Source organism: Scatophagus argus, chromosome 12, assembly GCF_020382885.2.
Source record: "Scatophagus argus isolate fScaArg1 chromosome 12, fScaArg1.pri, whole genome shotgun sequence".
Classification (NCBI taxonomy): domain Eukaryota; kingdom Metazoa; phylum Chordata; class Actinopteri; family Scatophagidae; genus Scatophagus; species Scatophagus argus.
The window spans coordinates 156,141-175,773 of record NC_058504.1 but is presented as its reverse complement, the minus strand read 5'-3'; the positions used below and the strand labels follow the sequence as shown (position 1 = coordinate 175,773).

At 43.8% G+C, this 19,633-nt stretch overlaps 1 protein-coding gene across 2 annotated transcripts in view; it reads right to left on the bottom strand.

Annotated features, from left to right (window-relative positions):
• Positions 1–19,633, bottom strand: part of ppargc1b (peroxisome proliferator-activated receptor gamma, coactivator 1 beta) — a 70,227-nt gene continuing 50,594 nt past the window's right edge. Inside the window, exons 4-12 of one of the 2 annotated variants that reach the window (XM_046405330.1) lie at positions 12,545–12,670; positions 10,380–11,415; positions 9,472–9,517; positions 7,647–7,714; positions 6,567–7,197; positions 5,936–5,993; positions 5,566–5,684; positions 4,462–4,589; positions 1–3,856 (exon numbers count right to left, since the gene is read on the bottom strand). In XM_046405330.1, the coding sequence (XP_046261286.1) occupies positions 3,765–3,856; positions 4,462–4,589; positions 5,566–5,684; positions 5,936–5,993; positions 6,567–7,197; positions 7,647–7,714; positions 9,472–9,517; positions 10,380–11,415; positions 12,545–12,670 (2,304 nt within the window). In that variant the 3' untranslated portion in view covers positions 1–3,764. The remainder of the gene's footprint in view (positions 3,857–4,461; positions 4,590–5,565; positions 5,685–5,935; positions 5,994–6,566; positions 7,198–7,646; positions 7,715–9,471; positions 9,518–10,379; positions 11,416–12,544; positions 12,671–19,633) is intronic. The other variant, XM_046405331.1, reaches the window with a different exon arrangement.

Sequence of the window (19,633 nt, the reverse complement as noted above, 5' to 3'; positions counted from 1 at the left end):
TCGTTTCCTCCCTCCCACATTCCTTTACCAGAGACATATATGTGTATAGTTATGAGCTGTAATACAAGTCAGTGTTCAGTGCAACTGAGATTCGAACAAACCTGTGCACCATCAAAATGTTGTAGTAAAATAGTTACAACAGCTTCCTTTCAATAAGAAGAAAATATTGTAGTGATATTTCACTACTTGGGACCTTATTTGTGCAAGAGTATATTAATACAACTTGTTTTGTATGTGTTTAGGACACAGCTGACCACATTCTTCCTGCAGTTTGTTTTTCTTTTGTGTGTGTGTGTGTGTGTGTGTGTGTGTTAAACAGCAGTCTACATACAATACAGCAGCCTACTGAATCTGCAGCTCAAAGTGTTGTAGTTCAACAACCAACCTTACACTGTACATTGTTACCTCAATTTTTTTGGAAAGGCTGTTGTAAAGATAAGATTATTATTATTAAGTATTGCATTTCAAATTGCTTTTCAAGAAAACACAAATGAAACATTAAAAATATTTAGTAATTTCATAAACAGCACAGGAATCAAACCTTCTAGTGTGATAGTCTAAAGGGATCATTTTTGTCTTTCTTTTACAACAGTGTTGGACTTTATGTGAAACTTAATCCCTTAATTTTCTCCCTGTACTGAACAAACATGAACTGGTTGGAACAGAAGCGACCTGACCATCTCCTGTCTGATTAGCGATGGACTGTGACCCGCCACCTTTAAAAACAAACAAAAATTAAAAAAAACACACATTACATTTTATGTTTACGAGGCATAGTGCTATATACACATTTTATATTCATATATTATTTTCTTTTTTAACATGTAAACCAGCGCATTCTCTCACTTTTTTAGTAGTATACATACTAAGCACAAAAACTCATTCAGCTCTTTTGAGATTGGTTGTTGTTTTTTTCTCCTTTTGGACACCTTGTTTCAATCAGTTTGTATGGCCTAAACTGTTGTTGTTAGTTTTGGACATCAGTGAGCCTGGACAGAGACCACTTCACTTGCTGCTATGTTTTACTGAATAAGCCTTTGTACTTAGTGTGCGTTCCTAATAAAGTCAAAGGAGAATCGAGTGATGTAAACATTCAGTATTTTGTGTGTTACCTAGGAGTTGATTAGATTTACAAGGAAGAGGATGGGGTAAAGAGGAACTCTTTGTTAAAAGGTGATGAGTGTACCAGGGTTTGGGGAAGACCTGGAAACAAGGCCTTGAGCCCACTGAGTGACAGAAAGCGATAAGTCAGACTGCGTTTCTCATTGAAATTCCTGGGAAAAGAGAGGAGGAATGAGTAAATCAGTAGGAATGGCATGTCCCTGAAGAAAACAAGAAAATGAGGGCAAGGGAGAAGATTGGGAATCTTCCCCTCCAAACAGACTCAAGGACCAACCAACCACCAAGCCACCGTTCAACTCCTCCCGTCCCCTCCTAACTGACCTGCAAGCAACAGAAGTGTCCGACTCAAACACAAGACAAAGACAAAACACTCAGTTACACAAGGACACAAAGTCGAGACTCCAAGAAACAGACACGGTAAAAAGCGAAGGAGTTAGAGAAAGAGAGAAATTATCACCCTCAAAGGGGCTCTGTGGTAGAGAGAGCTGTAGTACTAAAAAGTGAAACACAAACCTCTAAACTACCCATGACCATCCTTCAGCTGGGGAAACCTCATACCGAGAACAGTTCTGACAAAAACAAAGGGATGGCTGTGAGGTAGAGATGCTCAGCTGATACAGTACCTCCCAGACGAGAATCAGATTCTCGAATGAAACTTTTCATTACTTTCAAGCCAATTCCTTGCTCATTCCCTGACTGTGTTGTAGGTGGTGGCATGGTCCCACCCGACTGGCAGGCTTGGAGGCTTTCTCCCCCTTCACAGTGGCTGCTACTGGCTGTGTCAGGAATGTAAATTAAGCGCTACTCGGACTGCACCTTCAGCCAGTCAGATGCAGTCGACTGGATGAGTAATCAAATCTACCTTTTTAAAGCACCAAAAAGCTCCACAATCTTTGGGCAAGCAAAAATGGGGAAAACACGATGCATACAATACATTCAGATTCTTGAATACATTCCATTTGAACTGGCAGATTCAACTATTCCAAAAGTGGATTTGAAACCCAATGTCAAGTGCTTATGTCAGCAGGAATAAAGGATTCCCAGCCAATACAAATAATTAAATATTCCATTTACAACGTGTAATGACTGATGGACTTTATGTAAAAGAAAAAGAAAGAAAAGACTGAACTTGGACGATCTGGACAAAGAGTGGATGTCACAAAGTTATACTGAGTTCATTACTGAAAGCGCCAATGGCTACCAACTTTATTTCCCCATTTTAGTCTTGCTTGCTGCAGTCCAAATGTAAACAGTAACTGTTGCATTAGCTGTGGCATTCGGGCGGTGTCATTAGGCTGCAGCCTTTATAGGACACATGTTCAGTGGGACCCTATCAAACATACATCAAGACCCATCTAGACACGGAAAAAATTTTCTGGAATCAACCGATGAAGCTTGCACATTTTTATTTGTAAACAATCCCTTTGTTCAGTGGATAGTTTTGATTTATGTGAAGAAATTTAACATTGTTTTTTTTGTAATTTAGAAGCAATTTAAATACTGAAACCATGTGAACGCCAGATAACTTTATGAAGTGTCTGACATCAATGGTCCTATACAATTTGGCATCATAGAACTAGATTCTCTAGGAAGAGTCTCTAGGATGGTTTAATGTAGCCTGTAAATAGCTTCTGAAATTCTGTCAGACTTTAAACTTCCTTGCGAATTTTGACAAAGTGGAACTCATTCTGAATCTTATTTAAGTTTATTTTGAGGTCAATTTTAGTTTGCATGGGTTAGGAACAATTCTGAGGTGAAATTTTCCCCAGGCCCAGTCAAAATCTTCATGAATGAAACGCTTCCCAAACAGAGCCTGCCGCAGCCAGTAGCAGAAGCCAAAATAGTCAGCATGGCAGAGTTAGAGTCAAAAGTGGGAAAGTGGAGGGCAGCAGAGACATTTACCTCCTTACAGTGCATAGATCAAATCAAGGAAGCACTACAATTACAAACCCCCCCCCCCTCAGAAAAAAAACATGATTTTTTTTTCTTCATTTTAGATTTGTAAACTTTATCAGTCATTAAATGATTAAATGTTTTTTATATATTCTTTGTCCATAATGCACACACAATAGATTTTAAAATTTATAACATCCACATTTTTTCACTAAAAGAAAGCAGGATTTTTTTTGTTTGTTTATATAGTTATATTTCTTCAATGGCAAACATAGCTTGCAGGTTCACCAACCGCGACTGGAAGAAAGAGGGAGGCTTGTTGTTTAAAGAAAAAAAAAACAGGACAAAGAACACGCACACGCAGAAACACACGCCACAACGATCAACGCAACACAAAAATAGCAAGGATTTGCTACAGAGGTCTCTCATGCCCGCTCTTTGAAGGCGAGGCGATAATGTCTCCAACACAGACAGCTTTGTTATTGTTGGACCATTGCTGTTCCTCCATTGCCTGTTAGCTCCTCTGGAATCCCAGTGGCTTCCTCGTTTTTAAGCAGTATCCTCCGGTGAAACTTAGAAAAAAAAAACAAGGTCCTTATCATTACTTTATTCCAATGGTAAAAATGTAAACATTTCGGGAGGTTGCCTTGCGTGGAGGTACTGAGAGGCCTGTCTGAGGTGCAGAGCCGCGTCATTGGAGGGGTGTTGCTGCAGTTTACTAAGGCTGGCCAGTCAAGGGTGCTGTGCTATCAGCGGTGCATGGACTTCTGGGCCTCTTTCAGCAGAGTGTCAAAGTCCAGTGCATCATACTTGCTCTTGACGGGTCCTGGACCTGCCTCATCTGCGGGGCAGGCAAAAGAAAAGGGAAATACACGTCAAATTCCAGGCCCTTGTAAACACTTCCTCGTGGACATGGACAAATCATTGCAGCTGGACAGCATCCTTTAAGCATAGCAATGAGGTGCAGGAAACTTAAGAGGTGATTTGCGAGTTCAAATTCTGACATGCAAATTTGTGCTATTGTCCAAAGGCAAATTGTCTTTTTGGTGATTCTTATATCTTGTGTCTTAAAAGCCTATTTTGTCACCCAGAATTAAAGATTTGCTTCACAGTGTTTAACTGATGCTATCTCTTGAGATGTGAAAGCCTTCAAACATATTATTCAAGTAGAAAAAAAAAGGGTTATCTTTCTTTATCACTAGGGGCCACCAGAGTTACCTGGCGCAATTTACTGTGAGTTTCAAGATTCAAGATTCAAAGATTCAAAGAGGTTTATTGTCATATACACGGTATCAACACAGTGTCATCTGATACTTGGGACAGGACAGGTAAGCAACTCCAAGTAGACGTAAGATAAATAAATAAAATAGAATTAAAAAAGGAAACATTGCCCACATTGTGGAAACAATATATGTCATGCTGGTTTACTGTGTGTATGCTCATTACCAAGATCTATGTAGCGTTTCCTTGTTAGCCTCCTTATGCCAGCCGTTCCATTCAGGAAAACAGTCTCTCTTTCTTTCCAGTGCCTCTGACCACCCGGCTGGCGGATCTTTATCACCCCACAGCGCTCCCTTCAGCCAGACAGGTAAAGAGAGAGATTCAGTAAGATACTGAGAGTTTGTTTTTGAGGAGGTATGGAAGGTAAACAAAGGCATTGTGAGAAATTAAGAATGATGAATGGACTGAAATGGTCCAATACTGACAAACTGCACCCTTATTTCATTTCAGATCCTTTAGTCAGATTTCATTAATCCCCATGGGGAATTTTGTCCTTTGCATCTGACTGACTGCCTGATTCCAACTGTGTGATAGCAGCAACAGTGCAGGCTCAGGGAGCAACTCCATTTCTGAGGTCAATGCTATGCGCAACAGAGTATTCCTGGCATCTAATGGACTGGTTGCACAACAGACATTGTGACTTGTCACAGCTGGACCAACGCAGATGGACATTATCCCAGTGAGTGTCCCTGTAACAGTGACAGTGAACCAGCCTTCACCACAGTCCTCTAGGTGAAATGCAGCAATCACTGATACACCTGTGAGTTTCCTCCTATGACGTGTTAAAATGCGTTGTGCTACCATCCATCCATTTTCTATACCGCTTATCCGTCAGGGTCGTGGGGGAGCTGGAGCCTATCCCAGCTGACTACGGGCAAGAGGCAGGGTTCACCCTGGACTGGTCGATCGCAGGGCCAACCACACACTCTCACACTCACACCTAGGGGGCAATGTAGAGTAGCCAATTAACCTAATGTGCATGTGTTTGGTATTGTGGGAGGAAGCCGGAGAACCCGGAGAAAACCCACGCAGGCACAGGAAGAACATGCAGGATTCAAACCTGGAACCCTCTTGCTATGAGGCGACAGTGCTAACCACTGCACCACCGTGCCACCCCATGTTGTGCTACCAGTCCGTTGTTTTCCTTTTTATGGCGCATGGAAACCAGAATGCCTGGAGTAACTCCCACACACAAAAAACCTATTTTTATTTATGAAACATTCCCATAAAGTATGTTCTATCAGCACACAGAGAAATCAGGACACCTACTCATTGCAGATGATGACTTTGCAGTCCTCTGTCTTGCCAAAAACCTGGAAACGTTTCCTCAGCATGTTCTGGGTCACGCTGGTTGGCAGGTTGTGGATATAAAACACCTGGCAGTTGTCCTGGCAACAGAGAAACCATGGCAACAGTCAGGACAAAGGACAATACAGAATACAGGTAGATTGAAGAAGAAACTGTATTCATTTCCATGCAGCCTCTTATTCTGGCCTTGCAGCTATGGCCTGAGGATGTTCACATTTAAAACTTGTGTATGGAAATCATCTTTGGATGTTTTGGAGCATAATCCATTTGAGAGATGTTGTGTAGTGTTCTTTGATGTAATTCAGCAGTAGGGTGTGAATGTTCTCTGTACCTCATCAGACTTGGCTTTGTTCCTCTGCTTGTCGTCATGACAGACCTCCGAGTTCTCACTGCAAGAGGACGAGAAAGGGAAGGAGAGAAACAGATAGTGAGGTAAGGACAGACGCAAGTTGGAACTGAAATGTCAGACATGAGGAAATGGCTGAACTGCAGCAAAAAAGGGAGACTTTCTTCCACTGACTGCAGTACAGCATCGCTCTCAGCATCAGAGTTTCTTTCACATTCCTATTTTCTCTGTTCTGATGTTATTCTGTGTGAGCCAGTCAACTCAGACTTTAACGTTCAAGGATAGAAATGAGACATTTTACCATAGTATCTATAAATAAGCATCACATGCAGTAATAGATCTCAATTCAAATTTTTTTTTACATCTAAACCAGAGGAGTCTGTGTCGTGAGACAGTGGGTTTGCAGTATGTATAAAACTTAATAGTCGTACTTGGTTACTCGGAGTGTCTAATCTGCCCTTCAGTAATGCAGAATTCTTCTCATCTTGTGTTCTTCTCTCATCAGATCGCTGCCTGTACCACATTCTTGCTTTTTATGAGAACATGTCACTGTTAATCTAATCTCCTTGACCCCATCTCTTTTTCTGTTCTCATACCCACTGTCTCTCTGTCTCACCTGGAGTCTGTTTTGCTGGCGGGGGAGTCAGGACACAGGTGGAGGATGGGTGAGGGTGAGCGAGACACAGGCGAGCAGTCCGCCTCTTCTTCTGAGTTTGGCGTTGTAGCAGCTGCCAGCTGGCATTCTAATGGCGGCGATGATGATATCACAACGGTCATTGTCTGCTTCTCAAGCAGCTCTTTGACTTCAGACACCGGTGGCTGTTCCCCGTTCTCCTTGCCCTTCCCATCCGATTTCTGATTGTCAGTTGTTTTAGATGTTAGGCTGCTAACTCCATCACTTCCCCCCTGTGCCTGTAGCATGGCACCAAACATGGCAGTGCTACGCTTGCGTCTCTCCCCGAGGCTCAGTGCACAGTAGTCGTGGTCACCAAAGTTAAAGTGGGTGTCATCGTCTCCGGCCTGGCCCATGCGCCGTAGCTGGGCATACAGCTCAGTCTGCTCTGGAAGCTTACGCTGGTGCTGTGAGCGACTCAGCCAGGCTGAGCTCTTTGCGGTGTTTGAAGTTGGGGGTACAGACTCACTGCCACCTCCTCCACCGTCACCACCACTACCTTTTCGTCCCTCTGCCGGTTTGAAGAGTTCGTCCTCCACTGGTTTGTGAGGGGGGGTGGTGGGAGGGGTCAGACCTGAGGGGAGAGGTGCCCATATGAGCAGGATGTGAACTAGTAAATAATGCCCACATAACCAACAGCTTGTTTTTTGTAAACAAATGTGATATAAGATGTTCAATGAGAACCATACCAGCTGTTTCCCCCTGTCCTTAGTCTTTATGCTAAGCTAAGCTAACTGGCTGTTGGCTGTAACTTCATATTGACATTAAAGGGATGAGAGTGGCATCAATCTTCTCATCTAACTCTCAGTAAGAATACATGTACTTCCCAAAATGCCAAACTATTCCTTAATGACATTTTCCGCCTGCAGAGTTCAAGTAGGAATCAATTCATGGATTCCTGTTACATATAATCCCACACAAAATAAAATCTGGTCACACTATATCTGTCCCTTATGACTATTACAGCTGTTACCCATTGACATCGAAGTAAATGAGAACAGAGTAAACCTGAGATATATTTACCTGCCGTTCCACACAGATCCACAGTCAATGTCTGCTCAAAAGGCTTGCTGCTGTACTGGGATTCTCTGCTGGCAAAGAGACAATAAACAAATTAAAGACTGCTGTGTCATCTTGTTGGAATCTGTTGTATTTTTCATCTTCAAGTCAAAAGGAGTTCAAACAGGGCACAAAAAGCTTTCGGTCAAATAAAAATAGAACAGCTTCAGATGAATTTGAATTATGTTTCTCCCTGTAAACTGTGCTGGCATCCTCATTTCTTATCACCACAACCATACGTACTCCTCCGTTCTCAGCCCTATTCTTATTTTGCTTTCTGTTTCTGGCTGTCTGTTCCTGTTTCTCTTGCTGCCACGAAAGACAGGAGCTGTGCCAAGTGGATTGACTTCAGGCTAGATATTCTTTATCCCTTACAGAGAACAGGGGTGTAAAATAAAAAGAACTTTTTGTCTTTTTGTTGAGTGCTTTAGAAGATAGTTTAATTTAGAAAATGGACAGATGCCAGAGGTTTGGACAGGAAAACATTATGTTTTGTAGCTGGTTGTAACTGGAGAAGATCCAGGGTTTGAGGGTGGTTAATTTAGAAAAGTAAGAACAGTGAGGGCACTGTGTCTGGCGCAGGTTAACTCATGAGTAAGCCAACCATGGGACCACATTCATTGGGGATCTCTGAATGAAATTGCTGAATCTGTGCTTGGTTTGTCTTGTTACAAGTTCAGAATGACATACAGTCTTGTGAAACATGACTGCAAAATGGGCTGACTCATGTTCTTACTGCCTTACAACTTTTAGAATCCAGTCTGGTCTAAACAGCGCTGTCAAACTTACTGTATGTTGAATGTAAAAATGTACATTATTACATATAGTACCGTATTGACTACAAGCCGCTACTTTTTTCCCACGCCTTGAACTCTGCGGCCTAAACAACGATGCGGCTAATCTATAGATTTTTATGGGCTAATTTTTACGGTGATGCGAAGAGGAAGACGCTAGTTTTAAGCGTAACTTTTAACAGTCATTTTGCGTGTCATGCACATACCGTCATCATGGAAAACACTCGAAAAAATGCATATGATGCAGCTTTTAAGTTAAAAGTAATCAAACTGGCTGTCCAAGAAGGAAATAGAGCTGCTGCACTTAAGCTTGGCATAAATGAATCAATGGTGAGACGTTGGAGACGGCAGCGTGAAGAACTGACGCAATGCAAAAAGACGACAAAAGCTTTCAGAGGTAATAAAAGCAGACGGCCCGGACTCGAAAACGTATGTCATGTTACAATGTGGACACCTGCAGCTTATAGTCAAGTGCGGCCTGTATATGTACAAATATTATTCTTTTTTTTAATTTGGTGGGTTCAGCTTATATTCAGGTGCGTTCTATAGTCCAGAAACTACGGTAAGTTACTCAGTAGTCTTAACTTTCCCAGCCTGCTAACAGCAACCTGAAGGCTTCGTGGTTGAACCGCAAAGCATTAGGTTATGTTATTGACACAAATACCCAAATAGGATCAGCACAATTAGTGCTGAATTCAAGAAATCACAGCAAAGGCGATTAACACAGTAATCTGCATGTTTACAGTCATTAGATTAACATAGCATTGAAACAATCCCCTGCTTCTTCATGGAATCTGAGCTCATAAATTAACTGCTGCCATGATGTTGAGTGCATTTCTTCAGTAATGTGAAATTAATTCAATGTTCTTCTGTATCCAATGAATATAGTAAAGTTACATGGACAGTACAGTAATTTTGCATGAAGAAAGGAGTACTTTGATCAAGCTACTACTGCATGATGAAACTCAGCAGGTACTTTCTACAGAGATACTCACCCTGTGGACTTGGAGTTGAGGGGCAGACAGAGGCAAGCTCGCTTTTCTGCAATCAAAATTAAGTCAGTCACAACCAAGTATCACATCACATAGAAGGTGTGCGTCTGTGATTGTGCAAATGTAGGCCAGGACACAAACACAGATGTGAAAATCACAGTGTCTCAGCTGGTGTTTTCTCACCTTTTATGTGACTCAGAACTCAGATTTTCAACTCCCATGGATCCCATGGACTATGTTTTACATCTAATGCTGAGGCACAAGAGCTGCAATATATGCAACTCTAATTACAACACTCACATCTCAAGGACATTCAGTAAAGCCTACATATCATTTCAGTGTACAGTGGCTTGGCTTAGCCAGTGTTAGCACAGAGCACACAAGACAAAAATGGACAAACTTAAATAGTTTGTATGATATATGGATTAGAATTATCCATCCATCCATTTTCTATACCGCTTATCCGTCAGGGTCGCAGGGGAGCTGGAGCCTATCCCAGCTGACTACGGGCGAGAGGCGGGGTACACCCTGGACTGGTCGCCAGTCAATCACAGGGCCAACACACAAAGACAAACAATCACTCACTCTCACACTCACACCTAGGGGGCAGTAGAGCAGCCAATTAACCTAATGTGCGTGTTTTTGGTATTGTGGGAGGAAGCCGGAGAACCCGGAGAAAACCCACGCAGGCACAGGGAGAACATGCAAACTCCACATAGAAGGGCCCAGACCGGGATTCGAACCTGGAACCCTCTTGCTATGAGATGACAGTGCTAACCACTGCACCACCATGCCGCCCTGGATTAGAATTAGAGGCATCCAAATAAAGTATACTACTAATAGGTATAAAAACTCATGGTGTGAATGTAGCCTGCATCTGAAGTTAATTAAATCTTTTCTGTCCATCTCACCTTTGTGGCAGCAGGGTTTGGCCGGCTCTGCGCTGCCGTCATGACCCGACATTAGATGCTCTGGCTGCAACTCTGTCGTTGTTCCCCCTCCTGCTTGAGTTGGCAGGAGTTTTACCCCCGTTTGTCCCTCCTGCTTCTCCTCTCTGCCCTTCTCCTCTCCTTCCTTTGTCCGTCCAGACCACAGCCTCTTGGCGAAGCGGCTGGGGAAGGAGGCCAGACGTCGGGAGCGCCGAACTGAGAAGGAGCCACCCTCCACTGCTGTCTCCTGCTGGCTTTGAGGCACCTCAGATGAGGAGTTTGCCCTCTCAGGGAAGGAAAAGTCCTTATGAAGCTCCACTTTAGGGGTGGTGGAGTTTGGGGAGTGGGCTGCGGCTGATTTAGCTGGGACAAAAGGAGCAGACACTCCTCCTCCGTTAGGGCTGTGGGAGTAGGGAGGGCTGTGCAGTCTGTAAGGCTTGCTCACATCAAACGAGCTACTCTGCTGCAGGAGCTCACGGAGCAGGGAGTTGGCCTTTATCTCCCTTCGCATCGCAAAGGGAAGCCTCCTTGGGACACTGCTGCCTGTCCCAGTCAAGCCCACACTGGTTCCAGGAGGAGCCACCAGGACAACTCTGCTGTGAGAGTTTATGGTGGCCAGACGGGGGGCTTCAGGTCTGGCCCGAGACCTATGGAGGTCCCGGTCCTTACGCTCCCAGCCCTGCTGCTTGCGTGAGGGCAAGCAGTAAGTGTGCATGTATGTGATCAGCTCCACCACTGAATTCAGTTCTTTCTCTGAGCTGAACTGAGGCTTAGCTGGCTCAGGGGGGACAGCTGCTATGACGGCCACGCCCTCGACCTCACTGCTGGAAGACTCCTCCTCTTCCTCTTCTTCATCCTCCTCTGACTCACTGTCCTCATCCTCTTCTTCCTCTTCATCCTCCTCTGTGTCTGGGACCAGGGTGTCCTCAGAGTCCTGAGCAGTGGTGAGGTGGCGGTGGAGCTCCGTGCACAGACGGCCTTGTGGACGCACAGCTCGAGGTTTCTGATGGAAGTCACTCTGAGGGCGGAGACATGGACGGGGAGACACTTCATCCTCAAAATGTTTCTGCTATGTAGACAGCAAAATGTTTCTACTGCAGTCACATATCAACACAAAATTAGTTTTATCTGGTTTTGCAAAACAAGCAGGCACCCTCTGATGGTGTTCGGACTTTAACGACCCACTAAACTGAACTGAACCGAACCAAATGAAGGTGAAATCACAAGTCTTTGATTGAGAACATGACACTAAAGTCTAACATTAGTGTTGAAACTCCACTGTAGTTGTGCTGCAAATATCACACTGCCTTCAGTTGTTCATGGGAACAAGAAAAATGTGCCACTTAACAACGAATAACACTCATGAACACATGGATCCAGGAAACACTGGACTTCAGACACGGTGAGGGATGATTCAGTGTACAGCCGAAAGGAAATGGCTGATTCTGAATTAGTCATACAGAGTAGAAAGAGAAAATGATTCACTGCTGTCCTGTCAGTCATCTGCCACAGCAAAGCCGCACTTTCTGGACCTGAAGCTCAAATACACACACACACACACTGTGTTTGAGCTACATGAGGTGAAGGAGGTCAAATGATGGATACAGACTTGGCTGCTTCCTCTGGGTATTCTGTATCCTGTCCCTGTAGCAGAGGGCTGTGCGAACGCTCACCACGCTTTATGTGTGCACAAGATAAATGACTGCTGTTGTAATCAGTTACCACTTGAAGCACAATGCTAGCAGCTATCCAATTACTGCTAAGTCATACAGCAGTAGCCATTGTAAATGTCCTGATGGCTAGAAAAAAGCCTAACAAAAAAGTGGGATGTGGTGTCCAAGTCAAACCAAGTATGTAACATTACTTTTACCTTTGGCTTGAGGGACAACAGCTGAGGGAATGTGCCAGGAAACCATAACACAGATCAGTCTGGACAATGTAGGAATGATCCAATGAATGATCAAATATCTCTTATACGTACTTGTCAGACTCTAGCCTGCAAACACACCTGCTGGAAGACTGCAGACTGCAGGCCCTGCCTGCACCAGTGAATTACTTCTCCTTTAACTCCTTTTACAGTGATTGGAATGAATGAGACATGAACCAGCGAATACTGAGACAGATTTTCACAGTAATTCGGGCCTCACCTTGACTAGAGGTCTGACTGGCCGAAGGTGCAAGCTTCTGTTGCTATAGCGCTGACCATGGACTCTGTCTTTATGTGCATCGATGCTTGTGGGCACATTGGGAGGAGTCAGCAGCAGCTTCTTCAGCTAATGAGGAAGAGGTAGAAGTGAGAAGAGAAGATCAGTCAGGCTGGTAATCAGCAACCAATGTATTTACTACAGTGGTGGGATGTTTCCACTATATGGAAAGCCGGAAATCTTATAGGGTTATGTTTAGCCTAAGGTATAAATGTTATAAAGATGTAAGCATATTAATAGAAATCAAGCTTAAAACTAAAACCATTTTCCACATTCAGCCTTTTCATTATATTCTGACTCACTGCAGATGGAAGTTTGTACGAGGGAATAATATGCAGAAGAGGCCAAATGGTTACATTTATCACACCCTTTAAAGCTGCTACATGGCACATTCACGTTTCCCATTAAAGAGTCGGACTCAGCCGTTTCTCTTATAGTAATTATATAGTAATATAATAATATATTCTTATAATAACACAGAATTTGACTTCTGCTCTTAGACCTTCTGCTTTACGTGGTTCTGGTCTCTTTCTCATCCCTCTTGGTGTACCAACACCTCTCCTTCTATCTCATCCTCTCCATTTTCTTTCCCTCCCCTCTTTCTCTCCATCCTCATGTCCTTTTATTTATAGTTTTCATAAATCTCTGCTACAATCCCCTCCCATTTCTCATCATCAGCCACACCTACTGTATGTACTTTTACCAGCTCTACTGGGTTTCTCATCTCCATCCATCCCCCTTCATGTTGTCTGCTACCTCATCCATTCCTTCTATCCATCCATCCATCCATCAGATTAAACATGAAGTTAGGATACAAAGAGGAAACATATCAAACCTGTCCTGAATCCTTCCCTGGGTATTACTTTTCAAATGGATATTAACACAGCTGCTCCTCGTTCCCCACTATCCTGTCATTGTTTTTTCATCCATCTATTCATCCATTCATTCCAGTGCCTAGCTTCATGACAGGGTTATCAGCTGATATAAATCAGCTTAGGGAGAAAATCCTGCACTAAGCTGTGCAGCGTTCGCTCTAGGAGAAGACTCTGTGGTAAATACAGATGTGATAGGAGCAGGCTTGGTGTACAGATGAGGGTTCCCTGAAGGCAACACTTTCCTCAAGCAACCATATTGGAGGAGAGATTCAGCAGTGTTCAGCAGTTCAGCACTGTTTCTATTCTTTGTTTCCATTGGCAACATACACTGTGGCCTAGAGGTTGGAGAAGCTTGTGATCAGAGAGTCACAAGTTCGATTCCCCCACCGGACAGGCAGGAAAAATTTGGGTGTGGCTGAGTGATTAATGTGAAAAAATTCCCCCCCCTCCTCCAATAGCCGGCTGATGTGCCCTTGAGCAAGGCACTTAACCCCCAATATGCTCCCCGGGCGCTTGATGCTGCCCACTGCTCCTGTGTGTGTTTCACTGCATGTAATTTGCCGGGTGTTGCATGTGTGTGTTCAACTAAGGATGGGTCAAATGCAGAAGACGAATTCAGTGTGTGTATGTAAAAATAAATGCTGCCAATAAAGTGATTCTTAATTGTTAATACAGCAATGGAATGGAAAACACTTTGGAAAGGGAACTGGAGCCAGTAAGAAACACTAAAGAACGTTTGTTAGACTTTTAACGTGTCAGTATGGAATGGAGTGTATTTGTGCAGCATTCACCCAGTCACACACACATTCATGCAGTGTTGGCAGAGACTACCATCTGAGGTGCAATAGCCATTCACACTCACACTGCGATGGTGGACGACTGCCTCTGGTATCTGCTCAGCTTACCCTCAACTACTTATAAACATTAAAACTGAGCTTAAGCTAACAAACTAAGTTATCAGCATGTTGCTTTGGTATATGAGCATGTTGTTCAGTAAGATACACATTTACATTAAATAACACAAAGGAGAATTATGTGTTGTTGTGATTGTCATTTTTATTTGCTTTATCAGACTATTCACCTTCAGTTAACTTGCAAGTAGACATAAAACTAATTTACACACGTCTCCTGTTTCTGCAACCTGTATTTCGTCAATATCTTTCTCTTGTAGGTGCTTTGATGGACTATCTGCCAGCCCTGACACCCCCACTCACCCCATCAACACGGCCATTCACACCCCCCACACCCCTGAAGTCATTCCACCAGTATCCACCTCGGACCCCCCCTCCTCCACCACAGCCCTCTTTATCCAGGAGGAGGACGTTAACAAGCTGTTCAGGAAACTGAACCCTCACAAGGCTCCTGGACCAGACGGTGTGTCCCCCTCCATCCTGAGACACTGTGCAGATGAGCTGACTCCAGTTTTCACAGATATTTTCAACACCTCTCTGGAGTCATGCCATGTGCCAGACTGCTTCAAAGCCTCCACCATAGTCCCAGTCCCCAAGAAGTCAAGGATCACTGGACTTAATGACTACAGACCTGTGGCACTGACATCTGTAGTCATGAAGTCATTTGAGCGCCTGGTTCTGTCCCACCTCAAGTACATCACAACCCCCCTCCTGGACCCCCTGCAGTTTGCCTACAGAGCCAACAGGTCTGTAGACGATGCAGTCAACCTGACACTACACTTCATCCTGCGGCATCTGGACTCCCCGGGAACCTACGTTAGGATCTTGTTTGTGGACTTCAGCTCTGCCTTCAACACGATCCGCCCAGCTCTCCTCCAGGACAAGCTGTCCCTGCTGAACGTGCCTGACCCCATCTGCCGGTGGATCACTGACTTCCTGACAGACAGGAAACAGCATGTGAGGCTGGGGAAGAATGTCTCGGACACCCGGACCATCAGCACCGGTACCCCCCAGGGCTGTGTACTTTCCCCTTTGCTCTTCTCCATCTACACCAACTGCTGCACCTCCGGCCACCAGTCTGTCAAGCTGATTAAGTTTGCAGACGACACCACCCTCATCGGTCTCATCTCAGACGGGGATGAGTCTGCCTACAGGAGGGAGGTGGACCGTCTGGTGTCCTGGTGCGGTAACAACCACCTGGAGCTGAACGCCCAGAAGACGGTGGAGATGATCATCGACTTTCGGAAAGTGCCAGCTCCATCGCTCCCCCTCACCCTGATAGACACCCCCATCTCCACGGTGGACTCCTTCCGCTTCCTGGGTACCACCATCACCCGGGACCTCAAGTGGGAGCTGACCATCAGCTCCCTCATCAAAAGGGCCCAGCAGAAGATGTTCTTCCTGCGGCAACTGAGGAAACTCAAGGTGCCTACCAAGATGATGGTTCAGTTCTACACAGCCATCATCGAGTCCATCCTCACCTCCTCCATCACCGTGTGGTATGCTGGGGCCACCGCCAGGGACAAGCTCAGACTGCAGCGTGCTGTGCGCTCTGCTGAGAAGGTGATCGGCTGCAGCCTTCCATCTCTCCAAGACCTGTACACCTCCAGGACTCTGAGGCGTGCAGGTCGGATCACAGCTGACCCTTCTCACCCTGGACATGGACTCTTTGTGAAACTCCCTTCAGGCAGGAGGTTACGGTCCATTCGGACCAAAACCTCACGCCACAAGTTCAGTTTCTTCCCCTGTGCTGTTAGACTGTTGAACACAACTGACTAACATGCTGCCCTGCACCTTAGCAATTAATTTTGCTCATTCACTGTCCACCTGCAGTTCATTTGCACTGTCTACCTCACCCACTTGCACTATACTCCACCCTGCACTACCTTACTTTGAACTACCTCCAGTAAAGTATTTATTTCACTTATTTTATTTTGTGTTACCTTATTCTATTTTATTTTTATTATTTTTTTATTTTTTTATTTTATTTTATTCTTCAATTATATGTTACTGTTATGTTCTATGTATGCACCAATCACCAAGACAAATTCCTAGTAATGTGAAACCTCTTCACTTACATGGCAATAAAGTCTTTTCTGATTTGTACTCTCATTTTTCCCTCTACTGCTGATGGACGACCCTGTGTTAAAAAAGTGCTGTATAAATAAAGTATTACTTGCGTTACTTTTAAGCTTGGAAATTTATTCATCTACTGGACATCAATGATAACCCACCTCTACTTTAGCCTTTATAAATCCTTATAGGCTTTGGCATACGTCTTTATGAGAAAGTAATGGGAAATGTATTAGAGAGAAACTTCAATATAAATCAAACCAATGAAGCAGAAAGCACATAAAGTTTGTTGTTTATAATCGTGGTTGTTCAGTTCATGGTCCAGAGGTCATAGTTAAATTTATTTCCAACACAATCATTGTAATCCTTTAATGAGCGCAACGTTACCCTGACCAGAGCTGGTTGTAACCACAGAATACTATCTGGGTCAAATGACTGACAGCACGATGGCTTACATCACTAATGGGGCCACTATGGCCCTTTGTGGCAGAGCCAACTTGGCTCAGCATGCGTGAGGATGCTCTTCTGAGAGTCCCATTGAGGAAAGTGAGGAGCAGACTGAAGGTTCGTCTCTGTGTGAAGCACTGGAAGCTTTCTGACAGGGTCCGGGCCACTCAAACACTCTGCTGCTGCACTCTACCCTACTCTACTGTGGATGCCTTCCAGAGCTCCACTGGCAGCATCAATGGAGGCCTTGTTCTGTGCTGGAACACACACACACACAAACACACACACACAAAGACTGCAGCCAGACTTGAAATAACCTATAAATTTCTCCATTTTCAACATTAAATTAAAGTACATTGAACACAAGCTTGTCATGATCTCATGTTGCCTTATTTACAGACACCCAGGAAAGTCATGCAAATTAATTCAACAAAGACATCTAGTTGTCTACATAATTTTTTTAACAATCATGACATGACTGTGAACTCCTTCATGACTGATCTCTTTCTCAAATCATATAAAGCCCTACACAGAGTCTTCTGTATGTCCCTACATATGTATTTATATACCCTCAGTTACTGACTCTAAGCCCAAATTAAGATATTTGGCAGACTTTAGAGAAGAATATTAGACAGGACGAAAAACACAGAACATCTTTTTGTGGTGTTCAGAGACTTGGACAGTGTGATGAGGAGTACTGCAGTTATTCTGGAAGCTCTTCATAAATACATTTTCCCCTGTCTAATTATCTTTAAACACATCTCTAATGATATAGTCAGATTTTTATTAATCACGTATTCTATTAATCAGATTTCAGTTGAGAAACCAGATCGTATGTGTGACAGTGAAAGAGGGAAAAGGCTGAAACAAAAGAGAATCAAATGTTCCCCAATCGCTTTGTCCCAACCACAGGCTGATAAGTCAAAACAATCAGCAAACATCATTCACAGAATCTCAATGAATGAATGTATGGCAAATAAAGAGATATATAAAGAAATATGAAATAAGTTGTGAGTGTCTTGGTGTCCCCGTCAGACACAAAGTCCTGGGGACAACCCGGTTTGTCTTATAACTCTGCACTGCAGAGCAGCTGTTTGCTGCAGTCATGACTGCCCCACAGAAACAAACCAGCAGGACAGCAGCGCACCAAATGGCATCATTTCTAATTAATTAAAGTTAAAAAAAGCTTTAGTAATCACTGTTTTAACCAAGGAAAAACGATTCGATTCCCCCACTGGAGGGGCAGGAAAAATTTGAGTGTGGTGGAGTGGTGACCATTAGCTGACTGATGTGCCCTTGAGCAAGGCACTTAACCCCCAATTTGCTCCCCGGGTGCTTGATGCTGCCCACTGCTCCTGTGTGTGTGTTTCACTGCATGTAATTTGCCAGGTGTTGCATGTGTGTGTTCATCTAAAGATGATTCAAATGCAGAAGACGAATTCAGTGTGTGTATGTAAAAATATATATACTGTCAATAAAGTGATTCTTAATTCTTAAATTCATTGATGACCAATTAATAGGGTAATATTGTAGAATAATTCTAACCACCATGTGTGCAATTATCCAGTCTTGGTCATAACTGACTGACAGGTCTATATAATCAGGGCATACATTTTTAAATTTTATGTTCACTCTTTCTCCTTTATGTTAGCATTAGATAAGATAAGATAATCCTTTCTCAGTCCCATTACTGGGAAATTAAAATGTCACAGCAGCAAACAGGATATAGAGGGTGCAAAGCATGCAAGGATAGGAAAGGAAGGATGAGCATTCAAAAAGAATAAAAGAAAAGAAAAAGACTATTCACACTAGAGTCCCTCAAGTTATGATTAGTGGATGGATTGATTATTGTACCGATTTGTTTCAGCGACTAAGTATGTAGGTACTGATCCTTGTAGTAGTGTTACATGAGTAAGGATCATTGCACAGTTACTACTACACATGTATTATTGCAGGTCTGGCGTGACCATTTGTCCCATTATTGCACATGATTTATTGTCCAGTTAACACATTCAACAGCTTAAATGTCCAGTCTATCAGCTGTGCTTGTTGTGGAGTCTGACAGCAGTGGGCAGGAAGGAGCGGCGGTACCTCCTCCACACAGAGCGGGTGGAGCAGTCTGTCACTGAAGGAGCTGCTCAGTGCTGTCAGGGTGTCCTGCATGGGGTGGGAGGGGGTCTCCAGCATGGACGACAGCTTGGCTATCGTCCTCCTGTCACCCACCTCGTCCACTGAGTCCAGGGGGCAGCCCAGGACTGAGACTTAGCTTTCCAAATATTCTTTTATGGACATGTCTAATACAGTTTGAGTGTATGAATGTATTGGTTGCATGACACACAAATCAATAAACAATATAAATGTTCTGAATTATGCCTGGAACTAGTTAATATGATTGGCCACATGCATGTGAGTCCAATCAGGCTCATAAAATTCTGTACACATACAGTATACAGTACCATTTTTCACCAGCAGAGGGCAGTGCCACCCCCAGGCCTCAACATTAGTGACAGCAGTCATGTGACTGTAAACTACTCATCTGAAGGAAACAGGGGTTGATGAGTGAGTGCACGCGCACACACACCCATACACACACACTCACATCTGGCAGCTTCACTCGAGCAAACAGCATAATGTTATTACAGCAGGCTTTTCTGTGTGAGAGGATGTGAATGTCAGGTTGCTATTTTTGCCTCTGGTAGTTCAGGCGGTGGAATCAGAGTGAGGAT